General features: G+C 40.6%; 1 protein-coding gene across 1 annotated transcript in view; it reads left to right on the forward strand.

Moving 5' to 3' along the window:
* The window catches only part of Atrnl1 (attractin like 1), a 723,769-nt gene extending 706,051 nt beyond the window's left edge, over positions 1-17,718 (forward strand). The window contains exon 29 of the mRNA XM_047554248.1: positions 15,251-17,718. Within this exon, the coding sequence (XP_047410204.1) occupies positions 15,251-15,372 (122 nt within the window). The 3' untranslated portion in view covers positions 15,373-17,718. The remainder of the gene's footprint in view (positions 1-15,250) is intronic.
* The last annotated feature ends 947 nt before the right edge of the window (positions 17,719-18,665 follow it).

Here is an 18,665-nt window from a genome sequence, read left to right on the forward strand (position 1 = left end):
TTCTGTACCACAATTACATTTATGGTTGGTTTTAACTCATTTCCACCAGAAGAAATTTCAACTTTTTCTATTGAAAATAGTGGCTAATGTATACTCACATTTCAGAGAGGAAAAATTCAGAGGCACTAGTTCTATTACATTAATTTCTTATTGAGATTTAGGAATTTTATGTAATAGTAAATGTTACTTTTGTAATATTAAAATTTTCAATGTTTTCTAGATTCAATAGATTGGATTAATGCTCACTTAATTCTAGGACTAATCATTTCAACTGAGAAAGAGAAATCTAAAACATAAATCTTTTGACACACTGGAACTTATTTTTCATACTAAAAGTCATAAAGATTAATTAAATAATGAAATTAAAGCTGACATTATCCAAAATCATCTTGACTTATGTTCCTAAGAACCAGAGAAATGTGAGGCAGGGAAAAGCACACAGCCCGAGTAGGCCAGGGAATCCAGTTAGGGTACCTACCTCCAGTGTGGTCACTGTAGAGTTCTACTTGAAGAGAAAATTAACTGGTGGAGTGGGTGATAGGCTTTTTTTGATGAACACGTGTAATATTTTTGCACCCATTTTTTAGTTTTATCTTGGCTGTCTGAACATCTTCTTTCAAAATGTCAGCAGTGATTAGACTACATTATGGGATAATTAATATGAACTTTTATCTGAAAGCTAATTTTGAGTAATACTAGAACAAAACATATGTCAATATGTTAACGATGGAAAGTTGAGCAGATTGCTTTTATATATTTTAAAAAATACACTTTTTCTCTCTTCAGTTCACCTTATTTTCGAAATGCCAATCCAATATAAATGTTTGAGAAAGGTTAAATGCCCTGCGAAAGACACACCATTTGAAGTCTAGTGGTATAGTTTCTAAATCCTTCTGTGGAATGTGGCATAGATTCTTGAGTATGAATGGCCCTTTCAGGAAGTGCGGGAGGCCTTTCCTCTGGACCTGGACTCTGGGGCTGTGGCCGGGGCTGATCAGCCACATGCAGCTCACATTTGAATGATAGTGCTCCATGTTTTAGAATGCTTTCCTTGTTGAGTATGTTCCTTGCTTCCTTGTTTTTAGCAAGCCTTTTCCCCAATTAGTTGAAGTTACTAAACAGCCTGTCTCATCCCATGGTAATCTTAGAGATTTGCTGGACTTTTCCCTTCCCCAGAGGTTGACTCTGCCATGTTGAATTGCGTCTAAATAAAGCCCATGCTCAGAATTAGAGTGAACAGCTCCTCTGGCAGGATCATAAACCTCGGGACATGATCTCACATACATGCCATGAAGGGGACCACAATTGGATTCTGATCCGCACAGTTCAAGCAGCCAGGTAGTTCAACCACCTTCAATCCAATCATTGGATTTGTTGGAATTAAAATTAGATTTGGAATATAATTGGTTGAGTTAATACATTCGGCTGGGCCCACTCCAGTCATGCACGCAGTTCTGTACAAAGACACAGCCACATTTAGCCTCCAGAGGCTCGCTCAGGTATTTGGTGCAGGTAACATTACATATCATCCCGTATCCAGAGTGCTGTAGTCATGAGCCTGAGGACTTCCGTATCGTGTGCTCTTTCCATGTTTGCAGATTACTCTAGTTTTCTAGGAATATTAGTAGCCCTTTGGTGTTGTGGTGCCCTGGCTCATGATGAGCATTTTTACTTCTCCATCCCCTTCTCAATTAGTTCTGCCCAAAGAGTAAAATCAACTGGTTTGCTATTTCCAACTCTAGAAAGTTAAATTGGAACAAAATATAATTAGTTAAAATGTGCACTAATTAACAGGGAACTTGCTTTTGTTCTGATACTTCTGATCCAGATTTGCCAAAAATGCTTTAAATAATACTTTTACAAAAAAGGATGGAGACTCAAAAGTACCAGTTGATTTTAAATAAGTTATGTCCTTTTGAGATCCCCATTTACATTGTTTTTGGGCAAGTTATAAATAACTTTGTCAATAAAAATTTTATTCTGTATTTCTCCAACATTAATATGAGAAACTGGATTAAATCTGATAAAATTATAATTTTTAAACCTGATAGTACCATAGTTCTGTAATGCTTCATACTCTTATGCTTACTGCCTCAAAAATGTAATAAGTGTCTTTTACTTATTGGAAAAAAAAAAAAAAAAAAACCTTTCCTCTAATTATGGGAACTCATCAACTACTGGGCTGAAAGTCAGAGGCAGCTGGGTGGTGAACTGGCCTCTCGCCCAGACCTCAGAGCAAGACTAATTTGAAAACCCTTTATAGAACATTGCTCACAGCCTACGGCTCAGAAGATCTCACTCTAATCAGCCATTGATCCCCAGAGATTCCCTTTATTGTCCTGAAAATACTTTTTTTCATCTTCAGCCAGGTGAGGCACTTATGAAGAGTAGGTAGGTGGCCCGACACTGAGTACACCTCAGGAAGAGGGCAGTCCCATCTCTCCCACAGGTGACATTTCGGTTCTCTTCCAGTGGGCGTCCTGTAGAGACACATGCTGGTAAGAATGCCTCGCTCCCTCCATCTCTTAACCCATCCCATCGCCACCCTTCCAAGTACCTGTGCTTGGTGAGATGCCCCTTCTGCAGACACACCTGGCAGATCACAGAAGTGGCCAGGGATTGCGGAAGCCGGGAGGAGAATTTGCCATGTCTGTGATGTCTAGGTATGGATGCAGGGCAGTGTTGGTCCCCCTGGATGTGACATCAGAAAGTTCCAGTCACCCTGAAGTTGCTTCCCTCTGTGATTTACCTGCCTGTGGAGTTTGAAAGTTCCCCACCAATGCTGACTCTGTGACACTTCTCAATTTATAGTAACTCAGAGGCCACTTTGATTATTCCCAAAGGCAAAGTAGAGCAAAAATGATACTTTTTTCACTCAGAGGGGTCAGCATTTATGGGACAGACTCAGATTCTTGAAATTGTTTCAGAGAATGGAGGCTTCCTTTTTATCATCGTCTCTCAGATTAAAGAAGGTCAGTTAAACAAACTACTTCACAAAGTCCCTGTTTTGAATTACCAGATTGAATGTGAACTATCAGGGTCCTGGATCTCTTAGCAAACATCACTGGAAGGTTTCAAGTCTTTTTTGGAAAAACATTCTGTCCAACTAACTATACGGCCTTTTCCTTCTGCAAAGATTTATCAAGGATCAATGTGGCTATAGACACCTCCATTTTTGTTAAAATGCCTTTGGCCTTTAAGTTATCTGTAATAACTTTTAGGAAGGTCTAAGCAATTTATAACAATATTAATGGAAAAACCATGATTCTCTATAGAATTTTTCCTTCCATTTTATCTAAATGGCTAGGAGTGAGGATTTGCATAATTTTGCTTGTCCCCCCCCCTTTTTGCCACAATCTGCGTTTATATAGAAACCATAAATTTGCTTTACTAATGGAATTTGTTAAAATAATATTTTGACTTTGCAGAGATAGTTGTGTATTTTCTATTTATTTTAATACTGAATTAAAAAAATACTGCTAAGAGCTTAAAGGAGTAAGAACATCATCTTGGAAAAGACTAAAATTCATTGCTTCAGTTGATAACTTGTCTTTTAATATTCATGGTGGTATATCTGTGCTGTGTGATATTGTAAGCCTTGTATCTGTCTCCTACACGCCCCCGTATTCTCACACAAAAGCCATAGAAAATAATGACACACTGCCACCAAAAACTGTTTAATCTTGACTTAAATTTGTAGTCTAATTTCTTAAAAATGGGTATGAGCTGAAAACAAAACAAACTAATAAAAAGCATATGTGTCAGCTATAACTTTGCCCAAATCTTCTGAGAAAGATGACACTGTGAAAGGTGATTTGATTTGTCCCTTGGGGAAGTGATCCTTTCAGGAGTTGAAGGGAGCTGGTGGTGGAACTTCCAAACATGGTTTAAATACCACAAGCCTCTCCAAGGGCATTTGGGGAGAGCTGAGTTGCTAGGGCTTTTGACACCAAGCCAGGGTGGCAGCTGTTTCTGTATTTCGTCAATCTTGTTCAAACAGCCACAAATATGAAAACCTGTTCAGAGATGATGTGAACCAAGACCTGAGCCAGAAGCACACTTGTGTGGCTCTCTCTCTCTTTGGGCGTAGCCTGCCCTGTTCTTGGGTAGAGGTGTCAACGCATTGGGAGTACATTGGCACCTGCGGGATCGTCTCCCGGGTCACCGTCATGGTCACTGTCATGGTCACCGTGAACCAGCCACACTGATGCCAGAGTGTTCCCACCCCAGCCTGACTTATCCCACCCTACCATCTGAAACCAAGTGCCAGAGGAGAGAGAGGCAAGGAGGCAGCCTGGTATTTCCACACCCGTTAGAGTGAAACAGATCTGAGACTTCTCTTCAGAATCCAGTCCCTCAGCAGCATGCAGCTCCTTGCGACCTTGCTTCATTCCCATTTGAGCAGTATTTAACCAGGACGTGTCTTACTCAAGATAAATAAATATTGGAACCTAAGAGTGAATAGTCCCTACTTTTCAGGTATTCACAATCAAAAGGAGTAGGCAGAGTTAAAAAAAAATACTAAAACATAAAAAAATAGAAAATTAAATTTATTTTTAAAATACACACACAAACTGTCAGGCTGCTCAGAAATTGCTGGAGCTGAGCTCACATCCCAGCCTGAGCAAGGACACTGCTCAACCTCTTTGTTGTGAGAGTGACAGCCAGTCTCTTGACCAATATTGCTGGCATCGTGGAAACTTCTCCTAAGTACAAACCACATCCCATATTATCAGAACGGTTCTGACTCTTGCAGAAGAATGTCTGCTCCTTCTCACATCCTTAACTAGCAAGACTGAGTGCACATTTCTAGCAAGTTCTTGAACCCAGCCAATCTCCTGACTTCACCACATAACGGCACAGGTGACGGGGACAGCAGCTCTGTCTGGGGCCTTGCTGATGGCTTGCTGTGGAAGGGCAGCTGCAGTCACACATGTGTAGACAGAAGAGATCTCAGAAACCACCTACTCCAACTTCCTTCCAAGCGATGTCTCTCAAGGGATGCTCTGAATTTCAAGTCAGGAGAGGTTTGGAAGTCACAAACTCAGCTGGCTTAGAGTTGCCATGGAATTGGGGGCTATTTGCTGCAAACAGGAACCGAATCCATAGAGTATAACCCACTACTGACGAGTCTTCCTACAGGGTCTGAGGCTGGCCTCAGCCTCCATCAATCTGCTTAGTTTTCTCTCCTCACTGTTCTCTCTACCAGGGTGGCTTCACCCACTCCAGGGCAGAGACTGCATGCTCCTGTCCCCACCCCCAGCAGAGAGGCATTTCCAGGAAGCAGCACTTGCTAATGGCATTGGAAGGGTCTTGTGGACTTTCCTGACCCACAATGATTTAAGGAGAGAGATAGCTTTTCCACACTCTCACCTCCCATGTCCCACTGGCTACGTAGGTGTCAATGCTCAAAGAAACCTGGGTCAAAGACGGCAGAAGTATCATCAGTCTGAGTCCTTGAATAACACGTGGACTAGAGTTGTGCCCCCTTCTCACACCCTGGCACAAACACTTTGCATTGTGAGAAATGAACTTCTATTTGGTTAAGCCATGGAGATCTTGGGTTTTAACCTTTGCACCAGCTAGCACCACCCACACCACCATACAATTATAAAGTCTCCAGATCCCATCCATGCAGACAACTCCCAATTGTAGCCCTATGAGAGAGACTTCATTCCAGAGTGTCACACCTGCATATCCATGCATATCCACACCTGCATATCCTGATGTCCCTTACTTGTCAAATTCGCTAAGTCTAGAACCAAACAACTGAACCACTGCCTCCCACACACCCTGGCTGCTTCTGTTCCATCCTGTGCTGGTGCCTAAGGTTCATGAGCATCAGACATCCAAGCCAGAAAACTGGGAGTCGCTTCGACTCCACCCTGTTTTCACCCACCCTCGCTCCTCACTCCCCACGGCTGCTTTCCTATCCTGGTCAGTAACAGTAGCCTGGCTCCCTCCTCTCATCTGCCCTCCATGCTACTACTAGGGGTGCCCTTTTGAAATAAAAATCAGGTTGAACTCTATGTGCTCAAAGTCATTCCACGGCTCTTTTGTGGCTTGAGATAAAAACTCAGTGTCCGGGTTTGGCATGAGAGGCCATCCTTGGACTATTTTCTGCCCACTGTTCTGTTGTTTCGCCCACAGCAAAGGCCCTGACGTTTCCCAAACGCCTTTCCCCCATGCCCCTGGACTTGAGCTCCCTCTACCCAGGACAGCCACAGCCCCAAGCCCGGGCTTGACTCCCTCATCAAATGACAGCTCAGAGACCGTTGCCCTCGGGAACCTTCAACTTCCACACCCAACCGAGCTGTCCCCTGGCTTTCTTTGCCTCCGGCCGCATCCCTCCCTCACGTAATGCATGACTGCATCCCTAGCAAACCAGGAGCTCCTTCATCTTCACCCTAGCATGGCGCTCTCTAAGGACAGCCAGCTGCCACAACTCACTGGCAGTACACCCTCTATCCACACTCATGGACTTGACCAGCACTGCCATCCACTCCTATTGATGACATTGGACTTTGGACGTTGATACAAAGTCCCCAGGCAATGCCTGTTTATTGCAGCTAGTGTTGCCAGACTGGTGGTTTTGGTGTTTTGTTATTGTTGTTGCTTTGATTACTGTCATCATTAATTAATACCTTTGACCACACTGATTCCACATCTCTTCTGGTTTTAGTTTTTCTTTTGGCTCAAATCCTGTGGTAGACTCCTGTGCTTGAGTCACAACTTCCCTCCCAGGGCTGCAAAGTGAGCAGAGTGGGAGTCGAGGGCCCTGGGTTGAGGTCCCCTGCACCCCTGCTGTGTGAGCTCCACAGATCACTCGCTCGCTCACTGCCTCGTTTTGGTCATCTGTGAAACCAGGACAAAAATAGCTTCCTGACCCACTTCAACAGAATAGTTAGGAGGAACAACCTAGCTCATGGTGGAAAAGCATTTTTTTAACCCTGAAAAATGTACAAGAGCAGATGATGGTCATATTTCCAATAGCACTGACATTAAGTAATGCTCTCTCTGTGGAGTGTCGTCATCCTGGGGGGCCGTTATCACTTTCAGTCATTCCCACATTCCTAGGGAGTGGGGAACTCACCGGCTGCTGCATGTCTTCACGGGCACTTCCTCAAATTCATTATACCCGGCGTCGAAACACACGGTGCCACATGGATGGTGTCTTCAGGTCTCTGAGTCCATCTTTCTGTCGATTTTCCCTTGTTTGACATTCATCCAGCCACAGCCATGCTGGTTTGGGAAGGAATAAATGAACGAATGCTACTATAGGATACAGCAAAATGTCCCGGTGCTCAGTTTTTTGTTTCTTGCTTCCTTTTTGGCTTCGGCCTTTCTACATGGCGACTGTGATATGATGTTGGTGGTGAGGGTGTGGTGGGGGGAGGACAGGGACTGACATTTTGACCTCAGATGTGCCTGTGCTTTTCTAAGCCTGTTACATTTAATCTTCACCATTACTTGATCCAAAGAAGACACGTGCTTGGCCTCCTAGAGTGTTAGCTCCATGAAGGGCAGAATTCTTCATATCTTGTCTGTCCTGTTCACTGGTGAATCCTTAGGGACAGGAACAGTAGCTTGGCATACAGTTGGCACCTAAGAAATAGTTGTTGAATGAAGAAATTTGCTCTTCAAATGACTTTTTGATCTTCAGGACTGTGGATTTTTTGGGCATTTGTTTTTCACTAAGCAGCTAATTTTGCATAAAACTTTATAAGTTGCTTTCTCATACATCACTACATTTAATGTAAAGTAACCAGTGACATTTTATCACTAGAAGCACTAAACTATACATTTTCTGCCAAAAGTGTGGCCATTATTACATATTGCAGGAGTCCAGTTTCTTCAATGAATGATCAACACTTAAATTAACTCAAATTAAGGATGACTAGGGTTTAAAAGAAAGAATTGTTGTATATTAGAACTGTTGTTGTTCACTGAAAGAAGAAAATGCTAGAATATATTTCCTCATTCTGCTTAAAAAGAGGAACTTCTCAGTTTAGTACCAAATTTACTTACCAACATGAAAAGGTAGCTGCAAGGCTAAATTCTTTTGAGTTTCTGAAGAAAAAAAAATGAAAAAATATTTCAAACAAACCATGTAAAATTTCCTAGTATGTAATTAAAATTAGAACTGATGAAATCTAAAAGAAGCCTAATTTGCTAACAGCCGTGAAGATTTTTCATTTAACAATGATTTGAGACAGTAATGGCCATGATCTACTTAGCTAGTTCTAACCAATGAGGAAAGAGTTCTTATAAAATTTAGGGAGTATTCAGCAATGTCACAGGAAGTGGTAGATCAGGCGCCTGTAGTGCTAGGGTAGGATTACATTTTCTACAACCTGAAGAGCATGTCTTTAAATGAAATTCTAAAATATTGTGATGGATCGAGGGCCAGGTACAACCTTATAACCCAAATACGATGATCCCTTGTATTTGAACACTGGCATCTGCAGCCATCGTTGGTTTTAAGTAGGTTGGGAAAGCATTTCTTTAAGCTCTCAGACAGATATGACTAGTCCATTTGTCATTTTGGTGTCTTCAGCACTTGAAGCATTTCAATTTTTCTCCAACAATGTAACCTTTGGAGTTTTGCCTAATAATGACTTCAGTCATGCTGGCCTTCCAACAGATAAATTGAAATGGAAATGCGTATTTTCTAATTATGCATCTAGACCTCGTTGCATATTGGCAAGGGTGGCCACACTGAATGTTAAATGAAGTCTGCACAATAGCAAGAGTCTGTGTCACATCAAAGTTTCCCAAAGTCACTTTCTTAATCATGTGAAGGATAGCCAAGACTCCGATCAGTAGTATGTAGCTATATACAATCAGAGGGAAAACATTTAAACATCCCAGCATGGTATTTCCATTTAAATCTGATTACAGTGAAATAAAACTGTAGCCATTAAAGGTTTAGAAGAACTACAAATACAAGCAGTAAAAGAAGACAGATAGTAAATGAGGTAGTAAAACATTTCAGCAGGGCAAACAGTTTATAGCACTCATTCAGTCTTCCCGCGCAGACTGTGCAATTCACCACAGACCCCGCACCGTTCCCTGAACTCCACTTAAACCTGCAATTAACCTTTCACGCCTAATGAAGCTGTTTTCCTGGAAAATTAAAATATATAGTGGTGCCTGCTTTTGCAGAGACTTGGGAGGAGAGCATTTCAAAACCAATGACTTCTCTAAGGCTTTTGTTCAAATGTGAAATGGAAGTGCTATGTTTGTACAGAAAGCAGGAATGTTCTTTCCAAGGCAATTTCATTTGATGTGCAGTATTTTATTACTGTACTTATTAATTGTTCTGCATAATTGTAAAAAAACACACATCAGTAATTTTATGATTAGATTGTTACTGCTAGAGTCTACTATTACCATTTCACTTCCATTAGGGAAAACTAGAGTTTTACTAACAAGAACTAAATTCCTGATGTTTCTCCTTGGTGATTTTTGTGGCAAATTCAGCGGTTGAAAAAGATGTATTTACCATTTAAATATTTAGCTGTTAACCATTTATGTTGCTTTCTCTTTAGAGTCTGTTTGTACCTATTCAAATAGATAACAAGTTCTTCAATTTTAGGAGGCAAAATATTGGTTTTCTTTAAGACTGTGAGTAACAATCTGATTTTGGTGCTTTGTTCTACCTATTTACACAGCAGTTGGGGTAACTTTTGGCAACCAACCCTGTGACTACCATCTTGTTTCCATTTGCTGAAGGCAATTCTGGTGGTTCCAGACAGAACTGCTTCCTTCACAGCTCACCTGCCCTGGGTGACCGAGGGCAGCCACCAGCATTGGCAAAGACCAGTTTGAGAGACTCCAAGAGGCCGCGGAAGATGAGTAGGAAATAGAAGATGGACTTACTTTTTCGTGTGGTTTATACTTCCTATTTAAATAATCTAAATGTCACAGTGTCTGGTATTTAAGAATTAAAAGTACAAAGAGGTAAAGTTCATAATAAATTTTTAAACCCCAGCATTTTTATTGAATCTCCCGGTATATTTTGATGTAAATTCAGCTAGCCTGCAGCGTCTGTGCATCATCTTGACATGGTAAATGAAATTCCTTTAGACCGCCAGTCTAAAATAATGAATTGTTCCCCCAGTTAATTGTATTGCTTTGATAACAAGGAACTATGCTAGGCCTAGAGAACACAATAAGTGGATTTCATCAGATGATTTGTGTGACGTTTTGAAAAATGATCTTCGGGAGTGACCTGATTTTAATGGAACTCTCGCGGCACCCAGCACGCGCCACTGCGCAGATCCGGCTGGGACCGAGCGCCGCCTCCCAGGGTGCCAGGCGCAAGGGTCCTGCCTGGAAAACCTCCCACCGGGAAAGGCGCCCTGGGACGTCTGGCCCGGGAGGAGGAGCGCGCGCTAGGGGCAACCAGGATGAACCTGCGTCTAGGTTGCTTTTACTTTATCCATGTGTATCTTTTTGAAAAATCGAGGGAGGATCTTAGTTGCCCTTATCCCTTCATTGCCAGTGCGGAAATAAACCAAGACCATCACATCTCTGATTTCGGATCTCATGCTACAGCGAGGGCGTGAGCCGTGGCGGCTTGTGTTTTGGCAGACACTCAAGGGCAGGCGAGGCTGGACCGCTGTCAGGGAGGAGCAAGGCCCAGCCGGGCAGAGGTGGGGCACCTGGCCCCGGAGCCACCCGCGCAGGCCGACTGCAAGGCGAGCCTCTGCTCTTCCGTTAGGTGTGCCTTTCCCTCCCTCTCCTTGTCCTAAATTAGAAGTAGGTACAAATTAGTGAAGCTGTCAATTACAAACCAAGTCCAAGCCTTTTGGGCCCAGGGGTTACCGGGATTGTTATTTGACCTCGTGGATTGGTACTAGAGATAGCAGTTTGAACTCCTACTGGTCTGACTTACAGTCGCAGGCTGGCTTTCTGGGATGGTCTTTGTAGCTAATGGGTTGGTTTTCTGAGCATGTCGCTGCTGATTGTGGTCAGAATTCTGTTGTTTTATATAGTCTTGCCATTATCTGTATATTCATTCTCTTCTCAGCTTATAGTTACAATTAGGGATTGGGGGAGGTAAAATTGTCTGTTTTAAAGCGCTACTAGCTTGACTTTTCATCAATTAAGAAAATAAGCTTCCCTACAATAACAAAGAGGGCTGAAGGGCAGTGGCAGAAATGACTTCCTCCCTCTCCCAGGTCCTCCCAACACTATGCAGTTGGGGAAGACAGGGACCTTGATTCTTTTGTTCACTCTGGTAACCTGGTCCTCTTGTAAGGATGAAAAAAGATCTAGCAATTTCTGGATTGTTCTGGTTGTTTTCTGTCTTTGTAAAATTCATCATGTATTAAATATGAATAAATACAAAAATAGTAACAAATTATACTCAAGTTGGCATTCTAGGTAAACTTACACACAGATTCAGTTAGTAGGATCATTGTGTTGTTCATCATTAAATTACAAGATTTAAAAGGAAGAATAACTCTTGGTGGGTTACAAACTGATCTAGTGACACACTCAAGCTTAAATCTGAATGAAATTGTCATTTGACCCATCCAGAAGGTAAGCCCTTGAGCAGGTGGATCTGGAAGTCCTCTGTGAGAACACAGGGGACACTCATATATCTGCCTTGGGGAACAAGAGGTTTCACATCCACTTACTTCCATTTATACAGAACCTGAAAATGTGGTTTGTTGTCCCATTTTCACCAAAGGATAAAAAGCTGTCAAATTAAAAATCAGCATGATTTGCAATTTTATTTGTAAATTAAGAACTGAAATATGGTTTGTGACTTTTGACTTTTCAACTGACTGTGTCTCCAAGCTTCTGAATCATTAGCAAACCCAGGACATGTTGTGAGAGACACTACTTTAATTAGGCTTTGACTTGTATACCCTGCAATACACAGATACTGTGACAGCCTTGAATTAGCATAGAATTTCCCATTTTGGCAACTCAAAACTATTTACTCCTCCCTGGCCCTATATCTTCTGTAAGGAAAAGAAAATTTGCAGCCATATGTAAATGGAAAAGTATTTTTCAGAGTTTCTTTGGCCCAGGTCATGCAATAGTTTAATGAATAAAATGATTTCATCTTTGGATGTTGTGATCATTGAAATTAGTGTAAGTGGTCTCTGTGCACATTAAAAGAGACATACATTATTTGTCATATTTGGCTGTCTCTGCATAAGACGGTGCCAGGAATGAGCGCAGGAAGTTGTAAGTTAGGACGGAAGCATGCCAGGAGAGCTGTAGAAACTTGAGGTCTGCCTGAACGTCCAGTTAGCACAAACACAGTCTGCGATTTTTTAAAAATCAATGCCCTTCACCTCCATTTTATGAAGCATTAATTAATGTCCTGCACCTCACCATTTTAATTTAGACTTGCAACCTGTGTTATCTCTAAGTATTCTGGGATAATATTTAATATCCTGGAAAAGTAAGCTACTCCACAGCAGCCCTTAAAAGGTAAATGTGTGCATTTATTCAGCTAGCCACCAGTTATTATTAACTTTGTGATCCCTTCCCTCTCTGACACCATAAATTCCTCCTTCTCCCCCAATACCTTCTCTTTTGTTTTCAAATGTACTTGAGTCTCCCTTTTCCTTTTAAAATGCATCATATCACATCACCTGGACTTGTTGCATCCCCCACGAAGATGCTATGTGTCTCTGTCCTTTGCTGAATGTCTTAAACGAGGGACTTAAGTCTGCTGGCCACACTCCCTGTCCCCCCATGCCCCCCTCTACTTTTGGCCTTCCTTCCTCAGCTATGAAAATGGCTCTTCTCTAAAGAGTCTCACAGCTTCTGCATCTTCAGGCCTTGGCCTGCTGGCCCATGTGGCACATTTTTCCAGACTTCTTGAACCCTGCCCTCCTGACTTGCATGATACTGGGCTAGGCTGGATGACCCTCCTCTCTGTTGGCATTGCTTTCTATTCATAAATCTCCTGAGTTGTGTTCTTGCCAGATCATAAGTGAAGCTTCCTTAGAATAAATGGACCTACAGGAATAAAATAATTCAGTGGGTTAGATCCGAAACAGAGGTCTTCATCTCAGAGCGACACGTGGAGACGATGGCATGAGGGCTCAGGGGTAGGTCAGCTCACTTGGACGTCAAGCCCCTAAGACCTTGGAGAAGGAAAACAATCCGAAGCTCCTGGGTGAGCACTTCTCCGACAAGGCTAAGCCATCTGGCCCTGTGGTGCAGGATGGTGATTCGAGATACTTTGTTTTACTCATGAATTATGGGAATGGATAGAAACTGAAGTGATTCCTTTGTAGCTACGCTAAGGCAGGGCACACTATTGAGCCATCGCTGTGTAAATTTAGTAAAGTCTACTGACCCCGAGCCTCTAACTGAAAGTTCCTATCAATCGATGAACAAACAATGTAACAATTATTTAATATAACAACACAATGTTTATTTAATTGCCTATGATTTTGGATCATATTCTGCCAATAATACCCACAGTCCTTTTCTAAGACATTTATCAACTAAACTTCATTATCTTTCTTCCATTCCCATTTGTGCATAGCAAAACTCTGTCCTTGGGGTACTTGTTAAAAACAGTTTAAGAGAATGAAATAGCAAGCCACTGAATGGGAAAAAATATTTGCAAAAACATATCTGGTAAAATTCTGGCATCCAAAATGTACAACAAACTTTAAAACTCAACAATAAGAAAACAAACAACCCAATTAAAAGTGTACAAAAGATGTGAGCAGATACCTCACTAAAGAAGGTGAACATATGTCAAATAAATATATCAAAAGATGCTCAGCATCATATGTCATTAGTAAGTTGCAAATTAAAACAACCATGAGACAGTACTATACAGCTATTAGAATTGCTAAAATCCAAAACACTGACAATATCAAATGCTGGTGAAGATGTGGAGCAACAGGAACTCTCCTTATTGCTGATGGGAATGTAAAATGGTGCAGTCACTTTGAAAGACAATTTGGTAGTTTCTTACAAAGTTATAACGTAGGCTTACCATGTGATCTAGCACTAGCACATCTAGGTCTTTATGAATTGAAAACTTATGCTCACACAAAATCCTGCACACAGATGTTTATAACAGTTTTATTCATAACCACCAAAACTTGGAAGTAAGAACAATGAAGACGCCCTTCAAAAGGGGAAAGGGCAAACAAACCATGATACATCCATACAACAGAGTATTATTCATTGTAAAAGAAAATTAACTATCATGCCCCCAAAAGACATGGAAGTACCTTAAATGTATTTACTCAACTTTCCTTCCCTATAACAAAATACCTGAGATAAAGAAATTATCTCAATATTGCTGAGTGGCAATGACGGGGAGTATTTCATAGAGCAAACTGCTCAGCACATGGCCAGGAAGAAGAAGAAGGGGCCAGGGTCCCACAGTCCCCTGTGGTGGTACACCTCTAGTGACCTAAGAACCCCCAACTAGGCCTTACCTCCTAAAGAGTCCACCGCCTCACAGAAGCACCACCCTGGGGACTAAGCCTTTAACACATGGGCCTTTGGGGGCATTCAGTATTTAAACTATAGAAAGTACATAGTTTTAAGTGAAAGAAACCAGTCTGAAGGGCTACACCATATGATCCCAACCATGTGCCATCCAGGAGAGGGAAAAACTACAGAGACTTTAAGCAAAAACCAGCAACTGCTGGAAGTTTTGAGGAAGGGTGTGATAATTCAGTGATGCACTGGGGATTTTTAGGGAGTGGGGGACACATGACATTATCCGTTTGTCAAAACCCACAGAGCTGCATAGCACAAAGAGTAAACCAAAAAGTTAACCATGAACTTCAGTTGATAATCATGTATCAATATTGGTTCTATTTTGCTAGAAACCTAAAACTGCTCCAAGTTTTTTATTTTTTTTTTTTAATCTTCATATGAGCTTTATAAAACAAAGCAAAAATAGTAGCAGTGAAAATTCCTAGTATATCCAGAGCTAACTTGTGTTCGGGCATAGAAACTAAGGTGTGGAGACATCACTGAACCTGATGTTTTTTTCAAGCACTGAATTTGACTGTCCAAAGTCAGAGTCAGCTAACTTTGTTAGATCCTTGTTGTTCAGGTGTGAAATACACATGTCCAAGTTAAAGAACATTTTATTAAACAGAAAACTACTTGATTGCAAATGATCAGAAAAACATTTCATAACTAATATAAAACAACAGTGAGTGAGGCCCTAGGCCACTGGGTTGCCATCCAGAAATGTGTAAGCAAGCATTTAAGTATCTTTCTCCTTTCCTTCCAGGTCTTGCTATCGCCAGTGCCCTGATAGACATTTCACAGCAGAAGCCTTCAGATAATAAAGACAAGACCTCAGGGGTCCGAAATCGAAAACACCTCTCCACACGTCAAGGAACTTGTGTCTGAGAAATGGAAACCACTCCTGTATATTCCGCACTGATTTCCTTTGCAACTGGCTTCCGTTAAAGCTGTTCTTTGACCTTGGATTTTATGAAGACCAATCTCTGTAGGATCCAGGGCCCAAGTGCAGTTCCCTCTAAGTGGGCAATGTCCCAAGTGGCCAAAGAATGTTCACAAGTTTTATAAAAGTAACAGTATTGGTGGTCACAGGTGATAGGGTCAGTTTTTACGACTATGTTAGGCTTATTATAGCTAACATTAAAATACTCTGGAAAAAGATGTATATTGTTTCTTAATGCAGATGAAAAATATGTAATTCATATAAATCAACTGTTTATATCCCAAGACTTTAAAGAAAGACATTTTATAATGCCTGAATGATGAGAATTGTACAGTTTTTGCCTCAGAAGCAAACTTAGGTCACTTGTATATGAACAGAAAAATGAACAAATTGCAATGACTTTAAATGCTGTTTTATCTTGTAAATGTGATAGCAAGTTTTTGATTTAGTAGGATGTAGGTAAGATATTCAAATATTTCACATGACCATATCATGTTCAAATCAATTTGAGAACATAACAATTTTCCACCTACCTGGAATGCAGACCAGAATGAACCGTCTGGATGAATATGTGCACCTTCACGAGAGGTTTATTAGAATTCTGAGTGTAGGGGACATTCCTGTCGTCCATGCCAACTGCCTAAGTCATTATCAGAGCTGATAGAGCATGGAAAAGCCTGTCCAGCAATCAATTTTTCCCCTCCTTCCAAAACAGCCTCTGATACCACAACCTGAGGAGATTGAAATTTAGTGTGCAGGCCTCTGCTCCAGTATGGTAATTTTCTAATTGCTTAGGACTCATTGGATCAGACCTAAATGATCTATCTGCATTTTTATAAGGACATGTCATTTTCTTTGGGCCTTCCTCTTCTAACTGCTAGATTTTATTTACCATTTTACCATTTACAAATGTTATGAAATGCATTTTGGAAGTGACACCCCCAAATTGTCCTTCCTGCCATCCATTTCATAGAGAATATACACAGAGAAGAGCGTTGCTGGGAAGGTATCTGCAGACCCCCTGTTCCTAACACTGGTGTCAGGAGAGTGAGTCTACGGTTCAAAAATTAGTCCAATGTTGGCCACGCTCAGCATGTTCTTAATGACTCAAGATTCTGAATTATGGCAGAGAGAAAAATTAAAAAACAGCTTCATTTTGGAACATAGAACCATTTGGGTCCTAAGACTGACAACAGTTCACTAAAGCTCAATAGCATCAACATTTGAATTTGTAGTTTTTGACTTCGGGGTGACTACAGAAATTATAAGAACAATGATAGAGATATCCAAAACTGCTGTATACAACACAGTTTTGTTTAATATGAAAGTCACTCAAATCTAATTGATGTTTAGTACTATTTATGTACTCTTCATGTTCTTTGGATTTCTGGAAGGTAATGACACTTTACAGTTAATGCCTAGTTACTTGCATGCCATGGATGTACAGTAGCGGAATACGACCCTATTGTGAAATTAAATGTTTATTTCAGATGCCATTTATACATAGCTTAATTTGATGAGGATTGAATGTAATATATAACAGGAATGATCATACAATACGTAGTTGCATCTTATAAAAGACTGCTAGGTTGCATCTAACCATGATTGTCATTATTTTGATAATTAGGCACTTATGAATTATAGTATCTATTCCTTATGTTGGCATGATAATTTCGCTATTTTCCATGCATTAAAACTAATGCAAATTCTTAGACTAATTTTAGTAATTTTATCTATAGCCTGTGGGGGTCTTGGGGACAAGGGGCGGGCTGATTGTTTTCACTTCCCTATGATATTTTCTCTCCCAAAAACAGTGGACTAAGTTTGTAAATGTCTCCTAAAACCAAAAAAAAATTATCAGCTTTTTTTTTAACCCTTTAAATGTTGATTTTTGTCATGGAAAAATAAATTGACAAAACTGATGATTACAAAGATATAATCATTTTAAAATAAAGCAGTTGTTCATTTTGTTTTTCTCTCTAAACAACTGTCACAAGAAAAAGCTTATAGAATAAAAATACAAAAACATACAGACTTGTACACAATCTATCTCAGCTCTAGTTTTAGAAAGGTTAAGCAAATAGTATTATCATGAAAGAATTGTCAAGTTTCATCCACCTTGAGACCCATGTCTTCAGACTTGGAAACTTGAATTCTAGATAATTATGGGAGATGATGTGATTCTAAAGTCATCCTGTACCTTTCTGGGCCAAACATTGCTAACTCCACGACTAATCATGCAAGATGTTCTCAATGTATCAAAGCTTTTTACAGGTAATAAAATTCTTTGCCCTCGGGAAAAGACATCAATGATCAAGAGTAATCACTTTGAATCTGTGTCTTATTCTCTGCTCCCAGCTCCCACACCCCAAACACTCAAAATTTGGATGTTTTCATTAAAAAAATAAAAACACACATATATGCAGATATTCTGAAAAGTTAGCCCTAATTCTCTTGAAAATTTACTTTCATGGAATTCTGAATATTTTAGTAGAGAAGGACTTTGAAACATCTCTAGATTTTAGAATTTCTTATTCTGCCAAGCATGAAAATATTTGGTTAAATAGACAGAGTTTTAAAAAATTAACCTGGGGACACTTTGTGGATAACTGGAACATTTTTGTTAAAAAGTAATCATCTTGTGCTTAAGATTAATTCATATAATTTAGGAGAATTCTCACAATTGCTTTAAGTGAATGAAAAGTTATCTTAGTGAAACAGAGAAGAAATAGATGCCAGGTGCTATAATGTTCTACTTAATAGGAAAACGTCAAGTAGGAGATCTTTAAATACATAATTGATACTTGCTGTACTTCCCAATACCTCTTTTCTGTTGGTGTCAGTAAGATAGAGGTGACTGGCTATTGTCCATGTAGAGAGCAGACTGGTGGACAGGCTGGAGCCCAGACTTTGGACCAGCTTCAAAGTGTATGGTGCTGGGCAGGTGTTGAAGGTCCAGGCTTCCCACCTTGCAGAGTGGTTGTGACACCAGAAGGCAAGAAATGTGAGGCTCCCATGCTGGCAGGCCCTCCACGCAGCCTGGCTGCTGTGAACCATGGGCTCCCAGGCCATCCTATTAAATGATTTATGGATCTTTCTGTTAATTTTCATTCATCTTTTCACTATCGGTGAAAGTCAGGTTTTTGCAAAAAGACTTCCTGAATATCTTAAGTTCTTATATTTCTAGGACATAGGGGTTTCTAAAAAGGACATTGATATTTAGGTCAATAGAACTTTG

The sequence above is a fragment of the Sciurus carolinensis genome, chromosome 5 (assembly GCF_902686445.1).
Source record: "Sciurus carolinensis chromosome 5, mSciCar1.2, whole genome shotgun sequence".
NCBI lineage: Eukaryota > Metazoa > Chordata > Mammalia > Rodentia > Sciuridae > Sciurus > Sciurus carolinensis.